Genomic DNA, 26,832 nt, shown 5'->3' on the forward strand with positions numbered 1-26,832 from the left:
ATTTCCGCTGGTTGGGGAGTCTAAGACTAGAAGACATGGCCTAAAAATTAGAGCCAGACCTTTCAGGAGTGAAATTAGGAAACACTTCTGCACACAAAGGGTGGTAGAAGTTTGGAACTCTCTTCCGAAAATGGCAATTGATGCTAAACATAGAAGATAGGAGCAGGAGTAGACCATTCGGCCCTTCGAGCCTGCTCCGCCATTCAATGAGATCATGGCTGATCATCCAAATTCAGTACCCTGTCCCTGCCTTCTCCCCATATCCCTTGATCCCTTTAGCCTCAAGAAATATATCCAACTCTTTCTTGAATATATTTAATGAACTGGCCTCCACCGCCCTCTGTGGCAGAGAATTCCACAGGTTCACCACTCTCTGGGTGAAGAAATTCCTCCTCATTTCAGTCCTAAATGGCTTACCCCTTATCCTTAGACTGTGACCCCTGGTTCTGGACTCCCCGGCCATCAGAAACATCCTTTCTGCATCTAGTCTGTCCAGACCTGACAGAATTTTATAGGTTTCGATGCGATTCCCCTCTCAATCTTCTAAACTCCAGTGAGTATAAGCCCAATCGACACAATCTCTCCTCGTACGTCATTCCTGCCATCCCAGGTATCAGCCTGGTGAATCTTCACTGCACTCCCTCCATGGCAAGAACGTCCTTCCTCAGGTAAGGTGACCAAAACTGCACACAATACTCAAGGTGCGGTCTCACCAAGGCCCTGTACAACTGCAGCAAGACATCCTTGTTCTTGTACTCGAACCCTCTTACTACGAAGGCCAACATACCATTTGCCTTCTTAACCGCCTGCTGCACCTGCATGCTTACCTTCAGTGACTGGTGCACAATAACACCCAGGTCTCTTTGCACTTCCCCTTCTCCCAATCTATTGCCATTCAAATAATAATCTGCCTTCCTGTTTTTGCCACCAAAGTAGATAACCTCACATTTATCCACACTGTAGTGCATTTGCCATGTTTCTGCCCAATCACCCAACCTGTCCAAATCGTACTGGAGTTTCACGACATCCTCCTCACAGCTTACCCTCCCACCCAGCTTTGTGTCGTCTGCAAATTTGGAGATATTACATCCAATTCCCTCGTCCAGATCATTAATATATATTGTGAACAGCTGGGGTCCTAGGACCGATCCTTGCGGTACCCCACTAGTCACTGCCTGCCACTCGGAAAACGACCCGTTTATTCCAACTCTTTGCTTTCTGTCCGCCAACCAGTTCTCTATCCAAGTCAATACCTTGCCCCCAATCCCATGTGCCTTAATTTTGCATGCTAATCTCTTATGTGGGACCTTATTGAAAGCCTTCTGAAAGTCCAAATACACCACATCCACTGGTTCTCCCTTATCTATTTTACCAGTTACATCCTCAAAAAATTCCAGTAGATTAGTCAAGCATGATTTACCTTTTTGTAAATCCATGTTGACTTTGTCCGATCCTGTCACTGCTTTCCAAGTGCTCTGCTATTACATCTTTTATAATAGACTCTAGCATTTTCCCCACTACCGATGTCAGGCTTACCGGTCTATAATTCCCCGCTTTTTCTCAACCACCTTTTTTGAATAGTGGGGTAACATTAGCTACCCGCCAATCCATGGGTACTGTTCCAGAGTCTATCGAGTTCTGGAAGATGACCAGCAATGCATCTACTATCTCTCGGGCCACTTCCTTAAGTACCCTGGGATGTAGACCATCAGGCCCTGGGGATTTATCAGCCTTCAGTCCCATCAATTTTCCTAACACCATTTCCCTACAAATACTGATTTCTTTCAGTTCCTCCCTCTCATTAGACCCTATGTTCTCTGGCATCTCTGGAAGGTTATTTGTGTCCTCCTTTGTGAAGACAGAACCAAAGTATGTATTTAGTTGGTCTGCCATTTCCTTGTTTCCCATTATAAATTCCCCTGAATCTGACTGCCAATCTTTTTCTCTTCACATATCTATAAACGCTTTTACAGTCAGTCTTTATGTTCTCTGCAAGCTTACTCTCATATTCTATTTTCCCTTTCTTAATTAATCCCTTTGTCCTCCTTTGTTGAATCCTAAACTGCTCCCAATCCTCAGGATTATTGCTTTTTCTAGCCAATTTATATGTCCTCTCCTTGGATCTTATGCTATCCCTAATTTCCCTTGTTAGCCACGGTTGAGTCACCTTTTGTTTTATTTTTATGCCAAACTGGGATGAACATATTCTGTAGCTCATCCATTCGGTCTTTGAATGTTTGCCATTGCCTATCCACCGTCAACCCTTTGAGTGCCATTCCCCAATCAATTCTACCCAACTCGCTCCTCAGACCATCGTAGTTTCCTTTATTTAAATTCAGGACCCTTGTCTCTGAGTCAACTACTTCATTCTCCATCTTAATGAAGAATTCGATCATATTATGATCGCTCCGACCCAAGGGGCCTCGTACAACAAGATTGCTAATTAATCCTTTCTCGTTACATAATACCCAGTCTAAGATGGCCTGATCTCTGGTTGGTTCCTCGACATATTGGTCCAGGAAACCATCCCGTAAACACTCCAGGAATTCCTCCTCCACAGTATTGTTACTAATTTGGTTGGCCCAATCTATATGTAGATTAAAGTCAGCCATTATGACTGCTGTGCCCTTATTGCACGCTTCTTTAATTTCCCTTTTAATGCCATCCCCAACCTCCGCCTTACTGTTTGGAGGTCTATATACCACTCCCACTAATGTTTTTTTCCCCTTAGTATTTCTCAATTCTACCCATACAGATTCCACATCATCAGAGCTAATATCCTTCATTACAATTGTATTAATCCCTTCTTTAACCAGTAATACTACCCCACCTCCCTTTCCTTTTTGCCTATCTTTCCTGAATATCGAATACCCCTGGATGTTGAGTTCCCAGTCTTGGCCATCCTTGAGCCATGTTTCCGTAATCCCAACCAAATCATATTCGTTTACCTCTATTTGCGCAGCCAATTCATCCACCTTATTACAAATGCTCCTCGAGTCACGTTAATTTTAAATCTGAGATTGATAGATTTCTGTAAACCAAAGGTATTAAGGGATATGGGACAAAGGCGGGTATACGGGGGCAAGTCACAGATCAGCCATGATCTCATTGAATGGCGGAACAGGCTCGAGGGGCTGAATGGCCTCCTCCTGTTCCTAGGTGCTCAGAGACTTTCACCAAGTTGAATCGGCTACATAAGTGGTTGGTAATTTTTGGTAGTCTGTGAAGCTCTAAAAATTCCCAATTGAATGATCTCTTCCACTGCAGGGAGTTGCCCAGACTCTGCGTGTTTGCTCCTTATATCAATATGACCCCGATCAGGAACTCAGCAAGTGGCGGGGGGTTGGGGGAGGGAAGGAATCATGTCTAGCTCCCACCACTCCAGGGCACTGCGCATTGGCATTCGAATAGGCTCCCATGCAGAATACTGAAGGACATCGGAATCATACCGTTCCATTGACTTGAAGCTGATAGGCTCGAGTGGTCTCATAATCCAGTGGTCTTTGAACAGTTACGACTCCTCTGGCACCATCGATGGAGAAGAAGCGGGATGGTGGTTGGAAGGAATACAGCACACTGCCCCCCGTGCCCTGGTCTCGGTCTGTAGCATTCACAATGAAAATCGGAGTCCCCGCTGGAGTGTTCTGAAAGAGGAAATAAAAGGAACCACACCAAAGTTAACAGGATAAAGTGACAAACAACACAACAGAGGAAAAGTTACCCGTGTTCTGTGCATTTTGAGTAGATATCCTGACTATGTTCAATTAAAACAAAAGGAGAATCATGGCTTTGCCCCCCCTCCCTATCTCCTCCTCCAGCCCTCCGAGATCTCTGCGCTCTTCCAATTCTGGGCTCTTGAGCCTCCCCGATTTCCATTGTTCCATCATTGGCGGCCGCACCTTCAGCTGCCTGGGCCCTAAACCGCTGGAATTCCCTCCCTAAACCTCTCCACCTCGTTCTCTTCCTTTAAGACACCCTTACTTCTTTGACCAAGCTTTTGGTCACCTGCCCTAAATATCCCCATATGTGGCTCGGTGTCCAATGTTGTTTGATAATCGCTCCTGTGAAGTGTCTTGGGACGCTACGTTAAAGGCGCTGTATAAATACAAGCTGTTGTTGTTGTAGTGCAATGGAATAGAGCACTGGGATACCACGACCCCTACGGTCAAACAAATGCTTGCTTGGGAGTTAGTGGATGATTAGGAGCAGGCGGTTTTCCTGCACGGGAGGAGCAGGGTAAATGCGCATTTCTGTTGATAGAATCGCCGCAGCCTTGTGCCGTAAACATAGTAACTATTCTGTTGCTATGGGGGGGAAAAAACAATTGCCCGATTCCGGAATACAGCCTGAGATTTAGGTCAGCATAAATATAGAAATTATGAGCAACTGTTTGATGGAGTGTCAAAGCTTCCTGCCACTGTGCAATTCACTTTATGATATATATATATATATACACACATAAACAGGAAACTCTCATTTAAACGGCACCTAATTATCCAGAATTCTCTAATAACCGGCAAAATTCAGGAGTAGGTTTTGAGGCTTCCGTATACTGTATAATTGCGGCTGTGTAACCGGGGATTTCGTACCTTTTGTCATGTAACCATGGCTCCTGCACCTCTGGTTGTGTAACCAGGTCCCCTGTACCTGTGTTACGGGGCTCTCGTACCTTGGGCCATTGTCACTCCATGTCCCTTCTTCCTTATCCGGAATTTTTAATCCACCGGCACCATCCCAGTCCCGTCGGTGCCGGATACCAAAGAGTTTCCTGTATTCCCCACCACCACACCCCCCCAGTGTAGTTGACCCTCTCTAGATATCTCACCGCCACAAGAGAAAAAATAAGACAGTCGCTATCCTCAGGAGACGCCCCACACACCTGCACAATCAGATCTCGCGATAGGTAGTTAGCAGCTTGCTGAACCAGAGTCGATTAAAAAATCTGCTCTAAATTACCAAAGCACAATGCTTGGACCGTTTGAATTATTCAATAATATTTGCAACGTATTGTTAACTTTAAACAAATACCGTATTGTGGCTGTTCAGAATTACTATGTTTGGGAGTGACCGTTTCCCCACACAAGCAAATTCACTTTTTCATTCAGCACTTTCAGTACTATGACTGCCTGAAAAAGTCTAGGTTTTTAAAAATTCGTTTCCGGGATGTGGGCGTCGCTGGCAAGGCCAGCATTTATTGCCCATTCCTAATTGCCCTTGAGAAGGTGGTGTTGAGCCACCTTCTTGAACCGCTGCAGTCCGTGTGGTGAAGGTACTCCCACAGTGCTGTTAGGGAGGGAGTTCCAGGATTTTGACCCAGCGACGATGAAGGATCGACGATATATTTCCAAGTCGGGATGGTGTGTGACTTGGAGGAGAACTTGGAGGTGGTGGTGTTCCCATGCGCCTGCTGCCCTTGTCCTTCTAGGTGGAAGAGGTCGCGGGTTTGGGAGGTGCTGTCGAAGAAGCCTTGGCGAGTTGCTGCAGTGCATCTTGTAGATGGTACACACTGCAGCCACAGTACACCGGTGGTGGAGGGAGTGAATGTTTAAGGTGGTGGATGGGGTGCCAATCAAGCGGGCTGCTTTGTTCTGGATGGTGTCGAGCTTCTTGAGTGTTGTTGGAGCTGCACTCATCCAGGCAAGTGGAGAGTATTCCATCACACTCCTGACTTGTGCCTTGTAGATGGTGGAACTAGGCCAGTGTTTGCTGGAGCGGGGTTAGACAGACCCATCAGCTCAAGAACGTCTTCAACTGTAAGTTGCTGGAAGTGCGAGCTGAAAACGGCGGGGCGATGGCAACGGGGGCATCTGGAACCTTGGTGAATGGCGGGACCGACAGTCTACCTCCTTAACCAATGAGATTTAATGATTGAAAAATAAACAAAGGATGGACTGAGAAGGAGGGTGAATTAGACTGGGAGAATTCAATGTCAAATCAGGTATAGAAAAAGAGAGAGAGAGGGGGAAAAAAGATTGGATTAAGAGAGCGAGAGAAAAAGAGGCAGAAAGGAAAAGCAAGAAATAAAGTTACAAATTTAAAATTTTATATTTTTTAAACCTCCAATAACAATTCACTACCTGAAGGAATGGGACTCCAGACGTTTAATTGTTCACTTTCTGGGCAAGAGAAGTTGATTGGCAGTCATTAACAATTATCACAACCTTAAAAGGGTACTTATACTATTAATTATGTGACTTAACTTTCTGTGGGAGTTTAATGGGCAATTAATGTGCAAAATGCAACAACTTCAAGAAACAAATCTCCCAATGACATGAGCAATGCCCTGGGAAATCTAGTGATGTATCAGAAGTCTTTCAGACAGTGTGCGTCCCACTTTAAATGTCTTAGTACAAAATACCCCATTTCACTTAGATTGGTTTGTCCTATCTACAAGCACCTGCCCACTAACCACTTGCTTCACTGTATCCGCCCACATCCCTTACAGACTCCGACAGCTGACTGTGAGCAATGCCACCAGAGAGCCGCTCGCGCTTAACTTGGAACCTAACGTGAAATATTCCACTGTGGCTTTCAAACTGGGCACCAACAGTTACTGCACTATCATTGCATACAAGTTATCCTGAATTTTCCTTCCCAACTGGACTGTAGCGTGCAATATTAAGACAGCGCACCTGCTTTGAGGAAGTGCAGCATTCTGCGACAAGGAGTAACTGGTGCCAGTGGCAGACGCGTCGGTAACGAGAGGACACAGATTTAAGATAATTGTCAAAAGAGCCAGAGGAGAGTTGAGGAGGAATCTTTTTTCCGCAGCGAGTTGTGGTGATCTGGAATGCGCTGCCTGAAAGGGCGGTGGAAGCAGATTCAATAGTAACTTTCAAAAGGGAATTGGATAAATACTTGAAAAGGAGAAATTTGCAGGTCTCTGGGGGAAAGAGCAGGGGAGAGTGGGACTAATTCAATAGATCTGTCAAAGAGCAGGCACAGGACATGGGCCAAATGGCCTCCTTCTGTGCTGTATTGCATTAGCCTTTGACTCCTCCGGAGGCTCTTCAGTGCAGGTAAAGCCAAACAGCCTCCAAGCTGTCGGGTTCAATCTGCAACAGGGACATCAGCAGGTCGCGAAGGGTGGTTCAGAATGCAATTTTTTTCAGAAATCTTAGGTATAAATGCAATCAACTTTCACTCAAAAAATGGCAAGGTTTGAAGTTGGAGTTAGAGAGTGCCGCAGGCAGTGAGAAATGTTAAAGTTCAGAAGAGAGATGTCTTTAGATCTTTCGAGCATAGGTGTTGCATGCTGATTTTCTAAAACTCTTAAAGATTTCATTTTAATTACAGGCCTGTTCTTGCCATGGAGGGAGTGCAGTGAAGATTCACCAGACTGATACCTGGGATGGCAGGAATGACGTATGAAGAGAGATTGAGTCGATTAGGCTTATATTCGCTAGAATTTAGAAGAATGAGAGGGGATCGCATTGAAACTTATAAAATTCTAACAGGACTGGACAGACTAGATGCAGGAAGGATGTTCCCGATGGCGGGGGAGTCCAGAACCAGGGGTCACAGTCTAAGGAGAAGGGGTAAGCCATTTAGGACTGAGATAAGGAGGAATTTCTTCACCCAGAGAGTGGTGAACCTGTGGAATTCTCTACCACAGAAGGCAGTTGAGGCCAATTCGTTAGGAGTTGGATATATTTCTTAAGGCTAAAGGGATCAAGGGATATGGGGAGAAAGCAGGGACAGGGTACTGAATTTGGATGATCAGCCATGATCTCATTAAATGGTGGAACAGGCTCGAGGGGCCGAATAGCCTACTCCTGCTCCTATCTTCTATGTTTCTATGTAACTCCAACCCACATAAATCACACAGGTTCCAGCATTTATTTTTTTTGTTTCATTTTTTTAAAAATTTGAATCATACACTGGAATTTCAGGTTTGCCATTTTTACTCAAAGAGTTTCCCATAACTTAACAAATGCAATCAGCAATAAAAGGCACTAACCCATGGCATGAAGGCAGAATGCAACACTATCCAACTCAGTCATTGAAAGTACAGCAAGAAATTCTTCGGAGCTGCCCCCCCCCCCACAATGGGGCAACTTGGAACATAGGGACCATGTACATCATATCAATGCGTATCCAACTCATATTTAATACCAGTACTCAACCATTGCACACATTTTGGGATGGAGAGCGGCGGAGACACAGAAATCAGATAGTTTCCTACTTTCCCTATACCAATTTTATGGTCAAGTGCTGCTCTATTTATTTTTCCTCATCGCGACAATCTCAGATCTATCTCCCTCTCAAATCTCCCTCCGTATCCACTCGCTCGGGCTTAGGTTTCTATTTACGGTCCAAGCTTTTAAAGTCATTTTGGATTTTCTTATTGCCGTGTCGTCTCTGCCCCATGAGTGAGTGAACATTGATGAATATAGAAGCCCCATCAGATGCCATCTTGTATTCAAAATGAGGCTTCGATGTGCAGTCACATGTGCTGGGAGATAAACACTGAGCGAGTAGGTCTGACCTGGAGATCAGGAGATGGAATTTAAGAGTTTAATAGAACAGATATTTATTCTTTAAAAAAAATCCAATTTCTAAGATCAAGCAATCAACTTTAAAGGTCAGACGCAAGGAGAAGGGAAAGAGACTGCAGAATGCAGAGTAGAGGGCTGGTGATAAACCTCAAAGTGTGAGTCTTGAGAGTTAAGACAATAGAAACAGGGCTGAATGAAGAGATTTATGGGAGAAAGGAATTCTGCACAAAGGCAAAGAAAAGCAAAAAAAAAATAAAGCAGGGTGAGAGCAAGACGGGAAAAAAGATCAGAAAATGGAAAGCAAACGTATTTTGACCAATTCAGGTTATAATAAACAACGTAACATTATTTTTATGCATGCAGTACATGTCGCTACACTCTACGTAGAGAGCCCAGGACATGAATTTAGGGAAAATTCAAACGCTGGAAAAAGTAATAATTTTTGACCCATTTTCATGCACTTAAAAACACATCAAGGCTGGTGAATTTTTTCCTTTAATTAAAAATGGGAGAAAGCCAATTTTTCTCCCCAATAACCAACCTTCTAATAAAACTACAGTCTCAAATCACACGTCGCGGCTGAGTATTTCCGCTATTTTGTTTGAGAGTCACTCTCGGTTACGGAGAAAAACCAGAGGCATTCTCCTGTTTTCCAGGAAATGAGGAATTTATTTCTCGAGGGAGGAGAAGAGTGGGGGAGTATTGGCGGGCCAATATTTATCCCTCAACCAGCATCACCAGAAACAGATTATCTGGTCATTATCACACTGCTGTTTGTGGGAGCTTGCTGTGCGTAAATTGGCTGCGCTGTTTGCTGCATTACAACAGTGACTACACTTCAAAATGTGTTGTATTGGCTGTAAAGCGCTTTGGGACATCCCCAGGTCACAAAAAGGAGTTTTATAAATCCAAATCCTTTCTAAAGCAATCTTTGCCGTATCTATGCTCTGAAAGCAAATCTAAAGTAGTATTGAACAAACCTGTATTTAATTAAGATCACCTTTTCCTCACTCGCATTCCATTTTTTTGTGTCAAATTGGAAAGCAAGACAGAAAGACTTGCATTTCTATAGCGCCTTTCGCGACCACCGGCCGTCCCAAAGCGCTTTACAGCCAATGGAGTGCTTTTCGAAGTGTAGTCGCTGTTGTAATGTAGGAAACGCGGCAGCCAATTTGTGCACAGCAAGCTCCCACAAACAGCAATGTGATAATGACTGGATCATCTGTTTTATTCATGTTGATTGAGGGATAAATATTGGAGTGGGACTTAGTATTTTGCCAGAATCAAAGAAATGTGTCTGAAATTGTGGCAACAGAGGGCAGATTGGCAAATTTACCTTCTCAACAATAGATTCAGAAATCTTTGATGCCACCAACAACTTATAATCAATACCGTCTGGTAGTAACATAGGAACAGGAGGAGGCCCTTCAGCCCCTCGAGCCTGTTCTGCCATTCAATGAGATCATGGCTGATCTGTGACCTAACTCCATATACCCGCCTTTGCCCCATATCCCTTAATACCGTTGGTTAACAAAAATCTATCAATCTCAGATTCAAAATTAATTAATCTAGCATCAATTGCCATTTGCGGAAGAGAGTTCCAAACTTTTCCCACTCTTTTTGTGTGGAATGTTTCCTAACTTCACTCCTGAAAGGTCTGGCTCTAATTTTTAGACTATGCCCATCGTCCTAGAATCCCCAGCCAGCGGAAATAGTTTCTCTCTCTCTACCCTATCAGTTCCCCTTAATATCTTGAAAACTTCGATCAGATCACCCCTTTACCATCTAAATTCCAGGGAATACAACCCTAATTTGTGTAATTAAGGAGCAAAGCAAGCGGAGAGAGTCCTCTCATTCACAGTAATTGCCTCAATATTCCCCGGTTCAAAGACACTCCCAACTCAATGACGCTGTTTGTCCCTGATCGTGGCTACACAAGAATCGCAGGAGAGGTGTATAAGCAGTTTCCGCTACATGTGGCACTCAACGACGGGTAAACCAAATGCCCGGCGAGAAGTTACTACTGCTCAAGGGATGCAGAATATGAAGCGTGCCTGTCATGCTGCATAAGAGAGGTGGTGACAGGACACACATCACTGCAATCGATCAGATGTAAAACGAATGTGTCAAATAAAACTGAGAGGAAAAAAAAGCAATGGCAGGTTCTGAATCCCCCCGGGGTAGTTTGTACTGCTAAAGGACCCTGACTGTAATGTTGCTGTAAGGATACCTGCAATTTGAGAGTGAACTGAAATGGTTTCGGTAGCTGCACACACCCTTCTGGTCTTTAAATAGATTTTGGAAAAAAAAGAGATTTCGGTTTTTTAGCTCTTTTTTCCGGCCGGCACTGACACGATGAGCTGAATGGCCTCCGTCTGTGCTGTAAATTTCTCTGATCCTTCATCTTGCAGGAAGCAGCTACTTTGGAAACAGATAAACCCTTTTGTGAAGAGCGCCCACTCTCTAAAGCTCTGGTTTTTAATGCTAATTTTTTTTTGCTTGTTGGATAAACACTGCTCGAGGAATGACGGAAAAATTTTGGACGTGGAAACGATGAGTCTGGTAATAACGTAGGAACAGCTAACATGTCGGCATCAAATTCCTCCCTCGTGTTATTTTAACAGCCGCATTAACCCACTTGCTTTAAACCTGCTAACATCTCCGTTTAAATGGCAGACAAAGAATTCGACACAAATGCATATAGTGTTCAAATGTTAATATCACACCAGGCAATTACCAGAGTTTTAAAGGCACAATAAAACAGAAGCTGTAGTTAACCTTTTCCCACTGTGGAATGAATCAGTTACGGTACCCAGCTGTAAGACTTACAAAGTCAAATACAATAAAGAGCAACAGTGCAGGGCAGAGAGAACGGAACTGTCTTCAGCTGCATTGGCCTTTAACCTTTCATTCGCATCACCCAGGCACTGTATTCTGGACACACATCATTCAGAACCAAAGTTGCGTCTGCTGTCCAAGGAATCAGAGTGCACGGTTATTTGATGAGACTGAGAAGAGTCACAACATTTATGATTCTCTGACTTTCTCCATTGCCTCGGAGCTGGAAGACTGCGAGCCCAGTCGGCAGAATATATGAGTGCATAATTTAGGCTGGCTGTTCAGTGCAGAGAGGAGAAATTGCTGCATTGTCAGAGACGCCAGCTTTCAGATGAGGCATTAAACTGAGCCGCCATCTGTCTGTGGAGGTGGACATAAGAGATCCCATGGCACAACAGGGGTCAGCTCAATGGTAGCACGCTCAGCTGAGTCAGAAGGTTGTGACTTGAGCACAAAATCTAGGCTGACACTCCAGTGACATCCTTTGTGACTGTGACAAAGGTAAACTATCCCTCCTCGTCCCTTCTCGACCTGTCTGCCGCCTTTAACACGGTTTGACCACTCCATCCTTCTCCAACGCCTCTCCACTGTCGTCCAGCTGGGTGGGATTGCACTCGCCTGGTTCCATTCTTATCTATCTAATCGTAGCCAGAAAATCACCTGCAACGGCTTCTCTTCCCGCTCCGTTACCTCTGGTGTCCCCAAGGATCTATCCTTGGCCCCCCTCCTATTTCTCATCTACATGTTGCCTCTTGGCGACATCATCCGAAAACACAGCGTCAGTTTCCACATGTACGCTGACGACACCCAGCTCTACCTCGCTACCACTTCTCTCGACCCCTCCACGGTCTCTAAATTGTCAGACTGCTTGTCCGACATACAGTTCTGGATGAGCAGAAATTTTCTCCAATTAAATATTGGGAAGACCGAAGCCATTGTTTTCAGTCCCCGCCACAAACTCCGTTCCCTGGCCACTGACTCCATCCCTCTCCCTAACATCTGTCTGAGGCTGAACCACACTGTTCACAACCTTGGTCTCATATTCGACCCTGAAATGAGCTTCCGACCAAATATCTGCGGCATACCAAAGACCGCCTATTTCCACCTCTGTAACATCGCCGGTCTCCACCTTTGCCTTAGCTCAGTCGCTGCTGAAACCCTCATCCATGCCTTTGTTACCTCTAGATTTGACTATTTCAATGCGTTCCATGCTGGCCTCCCACGTTCTACCCTATGTAAACTTGAGGTCATCCAAAACTCGGCTGCCCGTGTCCGAACTCGCATCATGTCCCGCTCACCCATCACCCTTTTGCTCGCTGATCTACATTGGATCCCAGTTAAGCAACACCTCGATTTCAAAATTCTCATCTTTGTTTTCAAATCCCTACGTGGCCTCGCCCCTCCCCATCTCTAATCTCCACAAGCACCACAACCCTCCCCTGCACAACCCTCCCCTCCCACCCCCGAGATACCTGCGCTCCTCTAATTCTGCCCTCCTGAGCATCCCTGGTTATAATCGCTCCACCTTTGGTGGCCGTGCCTTCTGTTGCCTGGGCCCCAAGCTCTGGAGTTCCCTGCCTAAACCTGCCCGCCTCGCTACCTCTCTTTCCTCCTTTAAGACGCTCCTTAAAACCTACCTCATTGACCAAGCTTTTGGACATCTTTCCTAATTTCTCCTTATGTGGCTCGGTGTCAAATTTTTTGTCTTTTGATACTGCTCTAAAGCTCCTTGGGACGTTTTACTACGTTAAAGGCGCTAAATAAATACAAGTTGTTGCTGTTGTTGCTGCAGTACTGAGGGAGTGCTGCACTGTTGGAGGTGCCGTCTTTCGGATGAGGCGCTAAACCGAGGCCCCGTCCGCCCTCTCGGGGGGACGCAAACGATCCTATGGCACTATTGGAAGAAGAGCAGGGGAGTTCTCCCCGGTGTCCCGGGCAATATTTATCCCACAGCCAACATCATTAAAAAAAATTAGATTGTTATTATCTAATTGGGAGCTTGCTGTGCGCAAATTGGCTGCTGCGTTTTTCTACATTAAAACAGTGACTACACTCCAAAACTACTTCATTGGCTGTAAAGCTTAAACATTCACTCCCTCCACCACCGGCGTACCGTGGCTGCAGTGTGGACCATCTACAAGATGCACTGCAGCAACTCGCCAAGGCTTCTTCGGCAGCACCTCCCAAACCTGCAACCTCTTCCACCTAGAAGGACAAGGGCAGCAGGCGCATGGGAACACCACCACCTCCAAGTTCCCCTCCAAGTCACACACCATCCTGACTTGGAAATTTATCGGCCGTTCCTTCATCGTTCTTGGGTCAAAATCCTGGAACTCCCTCCCTAACAGCACTGTGGGAGCACCTTCACCACACGGACTGCAGCGGTTCAAGGCGGCAGCTCACCACCACCTTCTCAAGGGCAATAAATGCTGGCCTTGCCAGCGACGCCCACATCCCATGAACAAATAAAAAAAGCGCTTCCGAATGCCTTGAGCTTGTGAAATCTATTATATAAAATGGAAGTCAAAGAATTGCAGGGTGTTCTCCTGGTGGCCTGACCAACTTTCATCCCTCAACATCTCCCAAACAGATGAACTGAACATTCATTACATTTGCTTTTTTGGGGGGATCTTGCTGTGCACAAATTGGCAGCCACGTTACCTACAGTGACAGCGTTTCAAAAGTAATTAGACGTCAGTTATTAGATGTCAGTTAAGCGCTTTGGGATGTCCCGAAGACATGAAAGGCACGTTTGTCCCTTCGTTCTCTTCATTGTACAATCGAGAAATAATTTAGGAGGTGCTAAAATAAAAGGACCAAATAAATTCAATCTAGCAACCAATTATAATCATACAGTGTGAGCATTTATGGCTGTTGCCTTGCTTCAGTCGGTGTTCTATGTTTCAGTACATAATTCTGAAATATTTCCTTAACAATCGGAATGTGACAATTTATCACTTAGGCAATCGATTAGATCCAGACTACAGAAAACAGGAGCCTGCAAGATGCAGGCTGAAAGCAGAGTTCGAGTTGATAGTGTATATTAAATTATCCTTTTTCATTAAATCTTGAATTACTATGACCCTAAAACAAAGTCAAATGAGATCTTTCCACCAATACAACAGCAACCTGCATTTATATAGCACCTTCAACATAGTTAAGATGCATCTGTCCATGACAGCATTGGTGGAAGTGACCACTGCGCAGTCCTTGTGGAGACGAAGTCCCGTCTTCATGTTGAGGATACCCTCCATCGTGTTGTGTGGCACTACCACCGTGCTAAATGGGACAGATTTCGAACAGATCTGGCAACTCAAAACTGGGCATCCATGAGGCGCTGTGGGCCATCAGCAGCAGCAGAATTGTATTCAACCACAATCTGTAACCTCATGGCCCGGCATATCCCTCACTCTACCATTACCATCAAGCCGGGAGATCAACCCTGGTTTAACGAAGAGTGCAGGAGAGCATGTCGGGAACAGCACCAGGCATACCGAAAAATGAGGTGTCAACCTGGTGAGGCTACAACACAGGACTACTTGCATGCCAAACAACGGAAGCAACATGCGATAGACAGAGCTAAGCGATCTCACAACCATCGGATCAAATCAATGCTCTGCAGTCCTGCCACATCCAGTCGTGAGTGGTGGACAATTATACAGTTAACAGGAGGAGGAGGCTCCAAAAATATCCCCATCCTCAATGATGGTGGAGCCCAGCACGTGAGTGCAAAAGACAAGGCTGAAGCATTTGCAACTATCTTCAGCAGAAGTGCCGAGTGGATGATCCATCTCGGCCTCCTCCTGAGGTCCCCAGCATCACAGATGCTAGTCTTCAGCCCATTCAATTCACTCCACGTGATGTCAAGAAACGGCTGAAGACACTGGATACTGCAAAGGCTATGGGCCCTGACAACATTCCGGCAATAGTACTGAAGACTTGTGCTCCAGAACTAGCTGCGCCCCTAGCCAAGCTGTTCCAGTACAGCTACAACATTGGCATCTACCCGGCAATGTGGAAAATTGCCCAAGTATGTCCTGTCTACAAAAAGCTTGACAAATCCGACCCGGCCAATTACCGGCCCATCAGTCTACTCTCAATCATCAGCAAAGTGATGGAAGGTGTCGTCAACAGTGCTATCAAGCGGCACTTACTCAGCAATAACCTGCTAAGTGACGCCCAGTTTGGGTTCCGCCAGGGCCACTCAGCTCCTGACCTCATTACAGCCTTGGTCCAAACATGGACAAAAGAGCTGAACTCAAGAGGTGAGGTGAGAGTGACTGCCCTTGACATCAAGGCAGCATTTGATCGAGTGTGGCATCAAGGAGCCCGAGCAAAACTGAAGTCAATGGGAATCAAGGGGAAAACTCTCCATTGGTTGGAATCATACCTAGCACAAAGGAAGTTGGCTGTGGTTGTTGGAAGTCATTCATCTCAAATCACATGACACCACTGCAGGAGTTCCTCAGGGCAGTGTCCTAGGCCCAACCATCTTCAGCTGTTTCATCAATGACCTTCCCTCCATCATAAGGTCAGAAGTGGGGATGTTCGCTGATGATTGCACACTGTTCAGCACCATTTGAGACTCGTCAGATACTGACGCAGTCCGTGTCCATATGCAGCAAGACCTGGACAACATTCAGACTTGGGCTGACAAGTGGCAAGTAACATTCGCACCACACAAGTGCCAGGCAATGACCATCAAATCAAATCAAATCAACTTTTATTGTCATTGTTAGTGCACAAGTGCAGTACAACGAAATGTAGGCTTGCGGCTCCCGAGAGTGTACATTTAGATTAAGACATTTAAACATTCAACATACATTTGGCTTGTAATACATTAACATAAACATAACCATAATAAAGTGCATTGGCAGATGTGCAGGCTTTAGAGTTTATTTGTGGAGTTCAGTAGGATGACAGCCCTGGGAAAGGAGCTGTTCCTAAATCTGGTTGTCAGCATAAACAGGTGATAGAAGCTTGTGGTTTACTTTAACATTCAACCCTTGTTTATTTTTTAAATGATCTCAAATCGCAGGAAGAAAGACACTGGGCTGGATTTTGCCGGCACTCGGAGGGCGGGTCTGGAGGCGGGTCAAAGGTTAAAATCGTTTTGATTGACGGCGGGTTGCGATTCCACCGTCAACCTGCCTCCAAACAATTTTCCCAAGTGTTGGGTCCCCGATTTGCGCATGGACCCGACACCTAGTGGCGGGAAGAGGATTTAAAGCCAATTACCTGCTTATTAACAGGTAGTTGCCAGTAGTTGACAGGTTATTTTTGAATTTTGCCACTTCTGGCTCGGGTTTCCCGATGTCCGGATACCACGCCAGGTAATTGTGGCGTGTTGAGAGTCTGCTTTAATGTTTCTGGATTGATGACAGCTGCAGAAGTTGGTGTGAAGGATCCAATGTTGCACTGGTGAGTCTCAGAGGTAAGAAAGTGTTGGGAAATGCATTTTTAATACATTTACACATTTCTTTAGGTTACAAGTTTTGAAATCCATGTCCAGTGCCATCTCATTGGGAGAACCTCTCTCAGCAGTGACAGATCGCTTCCGTCACCTCACCTGCAGCTGCCATCTATTCCAGCCTATGGAGGGAGTCATTGGAGAGCCTGGGTGCAAGAGGTCACCTTTGTGCCATGATTGTCAGTGTTTGCAGCACCTCAACACGGTCAAAAAAAAAAAATTGTGCATGGTCCCTTGAAGGAAACCGGCAGATGACGCATCATCAAATGTCATCCGACCCGCTTCCTCTTAATTGGCCAGTGTTATGTATTGTGTGTTCTCCTCCAACCTGTGGTGGTGCTGTCACAGCACATAAATGGTTGGGTGTTCTCTTGGTTAAGTTTAGTTCTCTTTGTTCGGAACTCTCCAGAACTTCCCTTTCCTTCCTGAATAAAGCACCTCATGTTTGAATCTCTGAGTTCTGAATTCTAATTGTGTCTAGGTAAAAAGGTACCGACACAACAGCCAGCAAGCCCATCGGGTGGGCTTAACAAGGTCAATCGACGTAAAATCACATCTGTGGGCCGGATGCAGCTGGGGGCGGGACTGGAAGCCGGAAACCACCTGACCCGCACCCAACCCACCTCCATTGATAAAATCGCGGCCACTGTCTCTCTCTCTCTGCTTAATATGCATTCTAAAGTTTATAGAACATAAAATGAAAGCTACAATGTGCATGTAATCAGTTTGGTCCATCAGCGTTTCACTATCTCTCACTGCCTCCCTGTTTTGGAGAAACACAAATAAATTTTATCCAAATTAAGTTTTTGAAATTTGTCTTCCAGCTCATCTTAAAATAATTTTGAAAACAAATGGAGCAGAATTTTCTGGAAGCAAAAGAAAAATATTCCAGGGTACTAAGTGGTACTGATGCGTCTTCACAGAATGGTAACAGGAGAACTTCAAAGTGAGCATTTTAATTCGAAAACACAAGTCACAAATCAATGGATAAATTTGTTTTTTTAATATTCATTCTCAGTATATGGGCACTACTTGCAGATTTATTGATCATCCATTATTTGTGTAAATATGTAACTTTTTGAAATCGTGTATAACATCATAACCTGGAAAGTAGAAATTTCAATTGCTTAGAAAATAAAATGGAGAACAATCATTTTTCAGACGGTTTTTTGAGCGACTTGTGTAGAAAAGGGAAGCCAGCACCACACAGTGGTATTTCACAGAGCCATTGCAAGTCAGTGTGCAGATTAACATTAAGAGCACCAGTTGCACAGGTTACAGGGAGATTGAACAGGCAAGTGTAAATATTTGCACATTGGAATTCCCATGCGAAATGTTCCATGGCTGTTCTGGTGTTTGCCATGGCTCAGTGGGCAGCACTCACCTCTCCGAGTCAGAAGATTGTGGGTTCAAGTCCCACTGCAGTGTGCACCATCTACAAGATGCACTGCAGCAACTCGCCAAGGCTTCTTCAGCAGCACCTCCAAAACCCACGACTTCTACCGCCTAGAAGGACAAGGGCAGCAGGCGCATGGGAACACCACCACCTCCAAGTCACACACCGTCCTGGAAATATATCAGCCGTTCCTTCATCGTCGCTGCGTTAAAATCCTGGAACTCCCTCCCTAACAGCGCTGTGGCAGCACCTTCACCACACGGACTGCAGCGGTTCAAGGCGGCGGCTCACCACCACCTTCTCAAGGGCAATTTAGGGATGGGCAATAAATGCTGGCCTTGCCAGCGACGCCCACATCCCAGAACAAATATTTAAAAAAAATTCTAGGGACTTGAGCACAAAAATCCAAGCTGACACTCCAGTGCAGTACTGAGGGAGTGCTGCACTGTCGGAGGTGGCATCTTTCGGATGAGACCTTGAACTGAGACCCTGTCGGCGCTCTCAGGTGGACGTAAAAGATCCAATGGCACTATTTCGAAGAAGAGCAGGGAAGTTATCACCAGTGTCCTGGCCAATATTTATCCCTCAATCAACATTAGTAAAACAGATTATCTGGTCATTATCAGATTGCTGTTTGTGGGAGCTTGCTGTGCGCAAATTGGCTGCCGTGTTTCCTACATGGCTACAGTGACTACACTTCAAAAAGTACTTCATTGGCTGTACAGCACTTTGGGACGTCCGGTGGCCATGAAAGGCGCTACAGGAAACTTTCGATTTACCGGCACCTAAATAACCAGAAATCTCGGTTAACCGGCAAAATTCAAGAGTAGGTTCAGGTAACTTTTATTACTTGCCTTCCTCCATCTGTTGCTGTGCAAGGGTGTGGCTGCAGCTGTTGCTAAGCTACAGAGGCGCTTGCAACTTGTGGCCATTGTTCTGAACCTGTTGCTAAGCAACAGGGTTTGTTGCTTTATACGGCGCTCTCAGCTCCGTATCTTTCACTATAGCGTTCGGTTATCCGGAATTTTTGATGAACCGGCACCACGTCGGTCCCGTCCGTGCCGGATAAAAAAAAGTTTCCTGTATAGAAATCCAAGTCTTTGTTCACAATGAACCCATGTAAGAACATATTATATAGATAACAACAAAAAACGCTGGAAAAACTCAGCAGGCCAGGCAACATCCGTGGAGAAACAGAATTAACGTTTATATATTTTTTATCCACACTTTTGGTTTGTGCCTTTTCCTTTTTTTTTCTCTCCCACATGGCAGCTGTCTCTCACTCTGCCAGCGCATTTCACACTTCATCTAGAGCCATTGTTTGTCTCTTTACCTGTCCTATTACCATCTCGTCTCGCCTTGAATATCTCTCAATGTCGCTTCACCTCTCTCAGACCTTCCCTTATGTTCTTTCATCCCCTCCCCCATTTCCCAGCCCCCAAACTTGCTTTTTAATCTGTTTCATTTCCTGCTTTTTTCTCAGTTCCGACGAAGGGTCTTCGACCCGAAACGTTGACTCTGTTTCTCTCTCCACCAATGTAGCCCTGGCCTGCTGAGTTTTTCCAGCGTTTTCTGTTGTTATTTCAGATTTCCAGCATCCGCAGTATTTTGCTATCGTATTATATAGCTGCTGGTCCACCAGAGGCGTTCCACCAGAGCTGGCACCATGTGTGTTTTGGGGCAGGTTGTGGGATTGAGACTCTCAACTATGACCTGCACATGCAAAGAGAAATTAAGATGGGGAGACGGTGATCTAAACACTAGTACGATAGCAAATCCTGCCCAATACAGGGCTGGAATTGAAGGCAGTCCCCGTTTATACAAGTCTTGATGTGAAGCATAAGCTGTGCTTGTTGCTACATGGAGATTTGAGTACTTCAATAAGAGTGTCAACATCACAGTAGGGTAAACAGCGCAACTCTCTATCACAGTGCCGGTTAATATAAACTGCTGTTTGCATAAGAATGCATTAAGGAGGTGGTGAAGAGAAAATTAAATGCTTCACTGTGAGTTAATGCTGGCTGGTGTAACAGAGAAATTCCAATTAAGTATTTCACCCAGTAATTGTTTCCACAGTTTTGTTGTAACTGCTTAATTGAAAGTTTTTAATTTATGGCTCAATTTTTATGTTGCCTACTCATCGCACCCACTAACCTGGGCAGAAAAATAACACGGCTGTAACCGGCTACTGATTCAGTTGCTTGAAACACTGAAAAGCTGAGATCCAACCATTACGATCGCCACTCACAAAAAGGTCCCTGTAATGGGTTTTTCCCCCCCACCACTAAATGGCATTAATGCAATTTATAATTACCAAATCGAATACGAGTTCAATAATAAGCAAGTGACTCTACACGTGTCCTAGTTTAAAAGAAATTCCCCCATAAGGTGTTATTTTTGTCACCTGAAATATGTTAGCTGACCTCCCTTAGCAGCGAGGTCAATAACCAGGGGGCATAGATTTACAGTAATTGGTAGAAGGATTAGAGGGGAGTTGAGGAGAACTTTTTTCACCCAGAGGGTGGTGGGGGTCTGGAACTCACTGCCTGAAAGGGTGGGAGAGGCAGAAACCCTCATCACATTTAAAAAGTGCTTGGATCTGCACTTGAAGTGCCGTAACCTACAGGGCTACGGACCAAGAGCTGGAAAGTGGGATTAGGCTGGAGAGCTCTTTGTCGACCGGCACACACACGATGGGCCGAATGGCCTCCTTCTGTGCGTAGATTTCAATGATTCTATGAAATATCTGTTTGTAACGGGGAAACAAAGTGTTTATCTCAGGAAGTTCCATTCCTAATGTTAAGAACTGGTCACAAATTTGATAACCAGGAAAAAATTGTTTCTTAAAAACCATGTTCAGGGAATAAACCTACAAAGTATATCACATTGATTTTATAACATGCCGTTGAGATATATAGATCGTCTGCAATATAAAACCAAGCAGCTCCTGGGTACCACAGTCCGAGGGATATTACTGGACAATTACAAAACACTTTTTTCCCCCCCAGTTACAAAGAATTTACAGCACAGAAACAGGCCATTCGGCCCCACTGGTCCATGTCGGTGTTTATGCTCCACACGAGCTTCCTCCTACCCCTCTTCATCTCACCCCATCAACATATCCTTCTATTCCTTTCTCCTTTGTGTTTCTCTAACTCTTCCTTAAATGTGTCTATGTTATTCGCCTCAACCACTCCCTGTGGTAGCGAGTTCCACATTCTCACCACTCTCTGGGTAAAGAAGTTTCTCCTGAATTCCCAATCGGATTTATTAGTGACTATCTTATATTTCTGGCCTCTAGTTCTGGGTCTCACCCATAAGTGGAAACATCATCTCTACGTCTACCCTATCAAACCCTTTCATAATCTTAAAGACCTCGATCAGGTCACCCCTCAGTCTTCTCTTTTCTATGGTGTGGAGATGCCGGAGTTGGACTGGGGTGGACAAATGTAAGAAGTCACACAACACCAGGTTATAGTCCAACAGCTTTATTTGAAATCACAAGCTTTCGGAGCGCTGCTCCTTCGTCAGGTGACCTGACGAAGGAGCAGCGCTCCGAAAGCTTGTGATTTCAAATAAAGCTGTTGGACTATAACCTGGTGTTGTATGACTTCTTACATTTCTCTTTTCTAGAGATAGCAGCCCCAGCCTGTTCAATCTTTCCTGATAGGTATGTTTGTTTGCAGGGGAGAAGAGAATAGGACATATCCACCAGGGGAATGGTGTAAACATAATCTAGGTTGTCTAGCTGCCGAGCAGCATCTGTTGTGCTGCTTCTAAAAAAAACTTGCATTTCTATAGCGCCTTTCACAGCCTCATACGTCCCAAAGTGCTTTACAGCCAATGAAGTACTTTTTGAAGTGTAGTTGAAAGGATTGTTACTAGTCCTAGCCCCTGTAGGGCTACCCTGGATCAGGCGTATTCCCCAGACGTTCACTTTCAACTAAGGTTAGAGATAGCTGAATCCTAAAGACGCTTAATTGGGTCTAAAGGTCCAGACTATCTCTCCCTAAAGGAAAGGAACAACCTGAAGATGTTACCGTCCTCCGGATAGCACTTTTAATAAGTTTAGCTAGACTGTAACCTTCCGGATATTATGAGGGTCTGGAAAACTCCTCCAGAATTCTGCAACTCCTCACCAAAGAGTGTACAGAGATTGAGTTTGCGAGTTTGATACAGAAGTACTATGTGAGACAATTCTAAAAAAATATAGATTTATTAAAGAACCGACATGTAACTTACAGCTGGTGATTCAATCGCAACATTAACAGTTCCAATACAGAAAACTTACAATTCTATTATCAGAGATCCTTATTCTCAAATCTTAACTTCGTTACATTTTTACATTTCTTAGTCTTATTCCAGGATATCCACCAAAATCAAATACAAGTAGCTTTTTGATCCCCGAGATACAAAGAGTTGTAGACTTGCAGAGCTTGCCTCTGAAGCCTGAGAATCTCTTTGCCCCTTCAAGCGAATCTATCTTCCCATTTGAAAGTCCAATTTTTATACTCTCTCTCAGCAGTATATCCTTTGAAGTCTTCTGCTGATGTAAGCTAATTATCTCTAGTCATTTTTCTGTTGACTCCTTCTGTTCTTAGTTAGTTCAGCTGTAGCAAGCAGACTTGTGTCTCTACCTTTAGATGTTCAAAACTTATCATAAAAACAATGTGATGGCTGTATCTATTTGATGTCATTCTTACGAAGGTCTTCTGTTTGTATCTTTTGCATTTAGAACACCTCACTTAGGATGATCTATGCAATTCTTATTTACCTCAACTGGTTGTACCACAGACTTGTGTCTCCGTGTTTCATTTGATGTCATTTTTACAAAGGCACATGTTTCTTTAATGTTCTGTGTTTCTTTCCGAAGTGTTGGTTTATAACACTTAACTGGGTAAAGCATTGTGTTCTTTCCAAGGCTTCAGACTTTTAGGAACCTCCAACTTTCTACTTCAATAAGGCTACTGTCTCAGTGTCAACAACTTATCTTATCTCAATATCCTGTATGCTGTTCACAGCTTTTGACTGTTAAGGCTTCCAGACTTCCAGACCCAGTATGTCATGTTTTAATAAGGCTTTTTCTTTCATAGGATGGTGTATTTTTCTGAATATGGCTATTCCTCCACATAGTCACTATTGTAATGTAGGGAAACGCAGCAGCCAATTTGACACAGCAAGCTCCCACAAACAGCAATGTGATAATGACCAGATAATCTGTTTTACTGATGTTGATTGACAAATAAATATTGGCCAGGACACCGGGGATAACTCCCCTGCTCTTCTACGAATAGTGCCACAGGATCTTTTACATCCACCCGAGGGGGCAGAGACAGAGCCTCGGTTTAACATCTCATCCAAAAGACGGCACCTCCGACAGTGCAGCGCTCCCTCAGCACCGCACCGGGAGTGTCAGCCTAGGTTTTTGTGCTCCAGTCTCTGGAGTGGGACTTGAACCCACGACCTTCTGACTCAGAGGCGCGAGTGCGCCCGTAGCTTGCAATCATCAGCAAAGTTTACATTACAAGCAACTTCCTATACAATCACATGAATAGTGAGAACAACCCGATATCCAAGGCAGACCCACGTGAAACTTGACTACTCAACATCCACAAGAAATTCATTGATGCAGCTCCTAAAATATTAACCAGAGGCTTGTCTATTTCCTTACTTACGTAGATAAATTCACTCAACCAGCCCTCCCAAAGGAAACACAGGTCTGACAATTAGCACTACACTGTCGCACTTTTATCTCCATCTCATGGTCCCTTGACCGGGAGCATGGGAGTAATGAAATTACCCAACAATTCTTTGTATTTATTTTTTATCACTTTCTATTGCTAAGTGCAATTTCTACTAAGACAGCTAACCTGCCATTCACTTTACAAGTCTTAGCCTTCTTTAAAAGCATCATAGGAAGTGCTGGACAAAATAAAACAAGAGCCATCGAGTTATCCTTCTACCGTCCTGATAGTCGCATGATACAACAACGATGGAGCTGTTGACTAACCACGGCAATCAATCTCTTATCAATTAGTCTACGACTGACCCAGACGTGAGGTGAGGGAAAAACCTGGAGTGGTAAACGTTTTGGTAACCATAGTTTCAAAGTCACCTGTTTTTTTTCAAACATACGACACTTACCAGATTTCATGGGGGTGATTTTCAAAGTCTGATTGGAGGCGGGACTACAACTTTCGGGGTTGTAGTCCCGCCTCCATTGAGATGCGGCCAATCCACGCGATTTTAACTTGATTGACCTTGTTGAGCCCGCCCAGCTGGCTCAGCAGGCCAATTAAGGGCCACCCGGCAACAGGTGACGTCACAGACTGAAATTTCATCTGTCAAGACGTTTTGACAAATGAAATATCAGTGTTTCACAGCTGTTTGAAGCTGTCAAACACTGACAGTCTTACTTCTAACCTGAGTCCTTCTACACAAACTCAGTTAGAAATCTCACCGGCACAGAAAGCTGCAGGCTGTCACTTTTGACAGATCGCAGCCATTCTGCTTTCTGTGCTGGTTAGATGATGGACTCCCGAAACCTAAAGGAAGGAAGGCTGTAAAGGTAAGTACAGGTAATTTAAACTTCTTTACACACTTCAGACACACCAAACACACTTACATTTGCACTCATGCACACATCACTCACCTGAACACCGACATCTCGACTCCTCCAAGTCCTTCAACCCAACTGCCCGACTCCTCTAACTTGGCGTGGTTTGGAGCCGTTGGGAATCCCACACTTCAAGCTTTAAAATAGGGGTTAGGCTAAAAACTGCCTCTTAACTACCTGTTAACAGGCAGTTAATTGGCACTAATCCTTTCCCGCCTCAGGTAGGCGGCTCCCAGTGCGGGGGCGGGTACCCGCCTCCTTTGAAATTTACATGGAGGCAGGTTGGGGGCGGGATGGTGTCGGGATCCCCGAATTCAGGACATTAACCCCCCGCACGCCTCCAATCCCGACTCCACGGGTCAATGAAAATCGACCCCCATGTCTCCGATAACGCATATGCCACATCCCAAAATATTATTTTTACACATGGAACGATATCAAATACTTTCCAAAATATCCCCCGTAAATTATTTCAACTGGACAGACCCAGTCCACCCTCCGAGAATTCTCGTACATTATCTGCTGCTCCTCAAACCCTGCTAATTACCCCCACCAGAATCCCCCCCGTCAAATAAACATAGAAGATAGGAGCAGGAGTAGGCCATTCGGCCCCTCGAGCCTGCTCCGCCATTCAATAAGATCATGGCTGATCATCCAAATTCAGTACCCTGTCCCTGCCTTCTCTCCATATCCCTTGATCCCTTTCGCCTTAAGAAATATATCCAACTCCTTCTTGAATATATTTAATGAATTGGCCTCCACTGCCTTCTTTGGCAGAGAATTCCACAGGTTCACCACTCTCTGGGTGAAGAAATTCCTCCTCATCTCTGTCCTAAATGGCTTACCCCTTATCCTTAGACTGTGATTCCTGGTTCTGGACTCCCCGACCATCGGGAACATCCTTCCTGCATCTAGTCTGTCCAGTCCTGTTAGAATTTTATAAGTTTCAATGAGATCTCCTCTCATTCTTCTAAACTCCAGCAAGTATAAGCCCAATCGACCCAATCTCTCCTCGTACGTCATTCCTGCCATCCCAGGTATCAGCCTGGTGAATCTTCGCTGCACTCCCTCCAGGGCAAGAACATCCTTCCTCAGATAAGGCGACCAAAACTGCACACAATACTCAAGGTGTGGTCTCACCAAGGCCCTGTACAACTGCAGCAAGACATCCTTGTTCCTGTACTCAAACCCTCTCACTACGAAGGATCAGTAAGAGATTACAAAGTTCTCCAGTACTCTCCCCACTGCCGCTCTTAGACTCTGCTCCATAATTCCCTGCTTCCGAATCTTCTCCATTTTTAAACATCAGGATCCCACTTATTCTCTTCCAGTACAGCCTCTGTATTTATGGAGCACCGGAAATATTATCCTCAGCTTAGCTGTGCCCTTACAGTTCGTAGTGCATCTCGCCATGTATAGGTCACTTGTAGACACCGACTTTCTTTACAACATGCCTTACAAGCACCTCTGTGTGGATTACAGATTTTCTTGACAATTCGACTAGACCTGAAATTTGGCCATTATGATTATCAAATCTAATTACACAATGATCCCATGAACTTTGCAACCTTGAAATGAGACAGTGAGAATCATAATGTACAAATGCTTAGCATGTCCTTCTAAAATTCCTCCATGTGTCCTATCGTAACAGAAGTGTTAACCTGCGTACAATCCCTGGATGTAGTACAGGAAACTCTCTTTACCGGCACCTAAATAACCGGAAATCTCTCTTAACCGGCAAAATTCAGGAGTAGGTTCAGGTAAGTTTTACTTCATATTAGTGGCCGTGTAACCGGAGTTCCTGCACCTGTTGCCATGCAACAGGGACGCCTGGCTCTGTGGCCGTGTACGGGGCTCTCGTACTTAGTAAGTATACCTCTCTGTAATCCGGACTTTTTGATCAACCGGCAGTACGCCGGTCCCGGATAAAAAAAAGTTTCCTGTAATTGGGGCTAGGCGTTTGTATGCGCGAGTACATGCAAGTGGTCTGCCCCAGCTTTCTGCTTGGGAATAG

The 26,832-nt window shown here is 44.9% G+C and overlaps 1 protein-coding gene across 1 annotated transcript in view; it reads right to left on the reverse strand.

Moving 5' to 3' along the window:
* The window catches only part of LOC147098679 (cadherin-23-like), a gene marked incomplete at its 5' end in the record, with an annotated part of 367,151 nt that overhangs the window by 310,289 nt on the left and 30,030 nt on the right, over window positions 1-26,832 (reverse strand). Inside the window, one exon of the mRNA XM_085969993.1 lies at window positions 3,450-3,644. Within this exon, the coding sequence (XP_085826119.1) occupies window positions 3,450-3,644 (195 nt within the window). The remainder of the gene's footprint in view (window positions 1-3,449; window positions 3,645-26,832) is intronic.

The sequence above is a fragment of the Somniosus microcephalus genome, chromosome 29 (genome assembly GCF_052327205.1).
Source record: "Somniosus microcephalus isolate GS21.2 chromosome 29, FLI_Smic_1.0, whole genome shotgun sequence".
In the NCBI taxonomy this organism is placed as follows: Eukaryota; Metazoa; Chordata; class Chondrichthyes; order Squaliformes; family Somniosidae; genus Somniosus; species Somniosus microcephalus.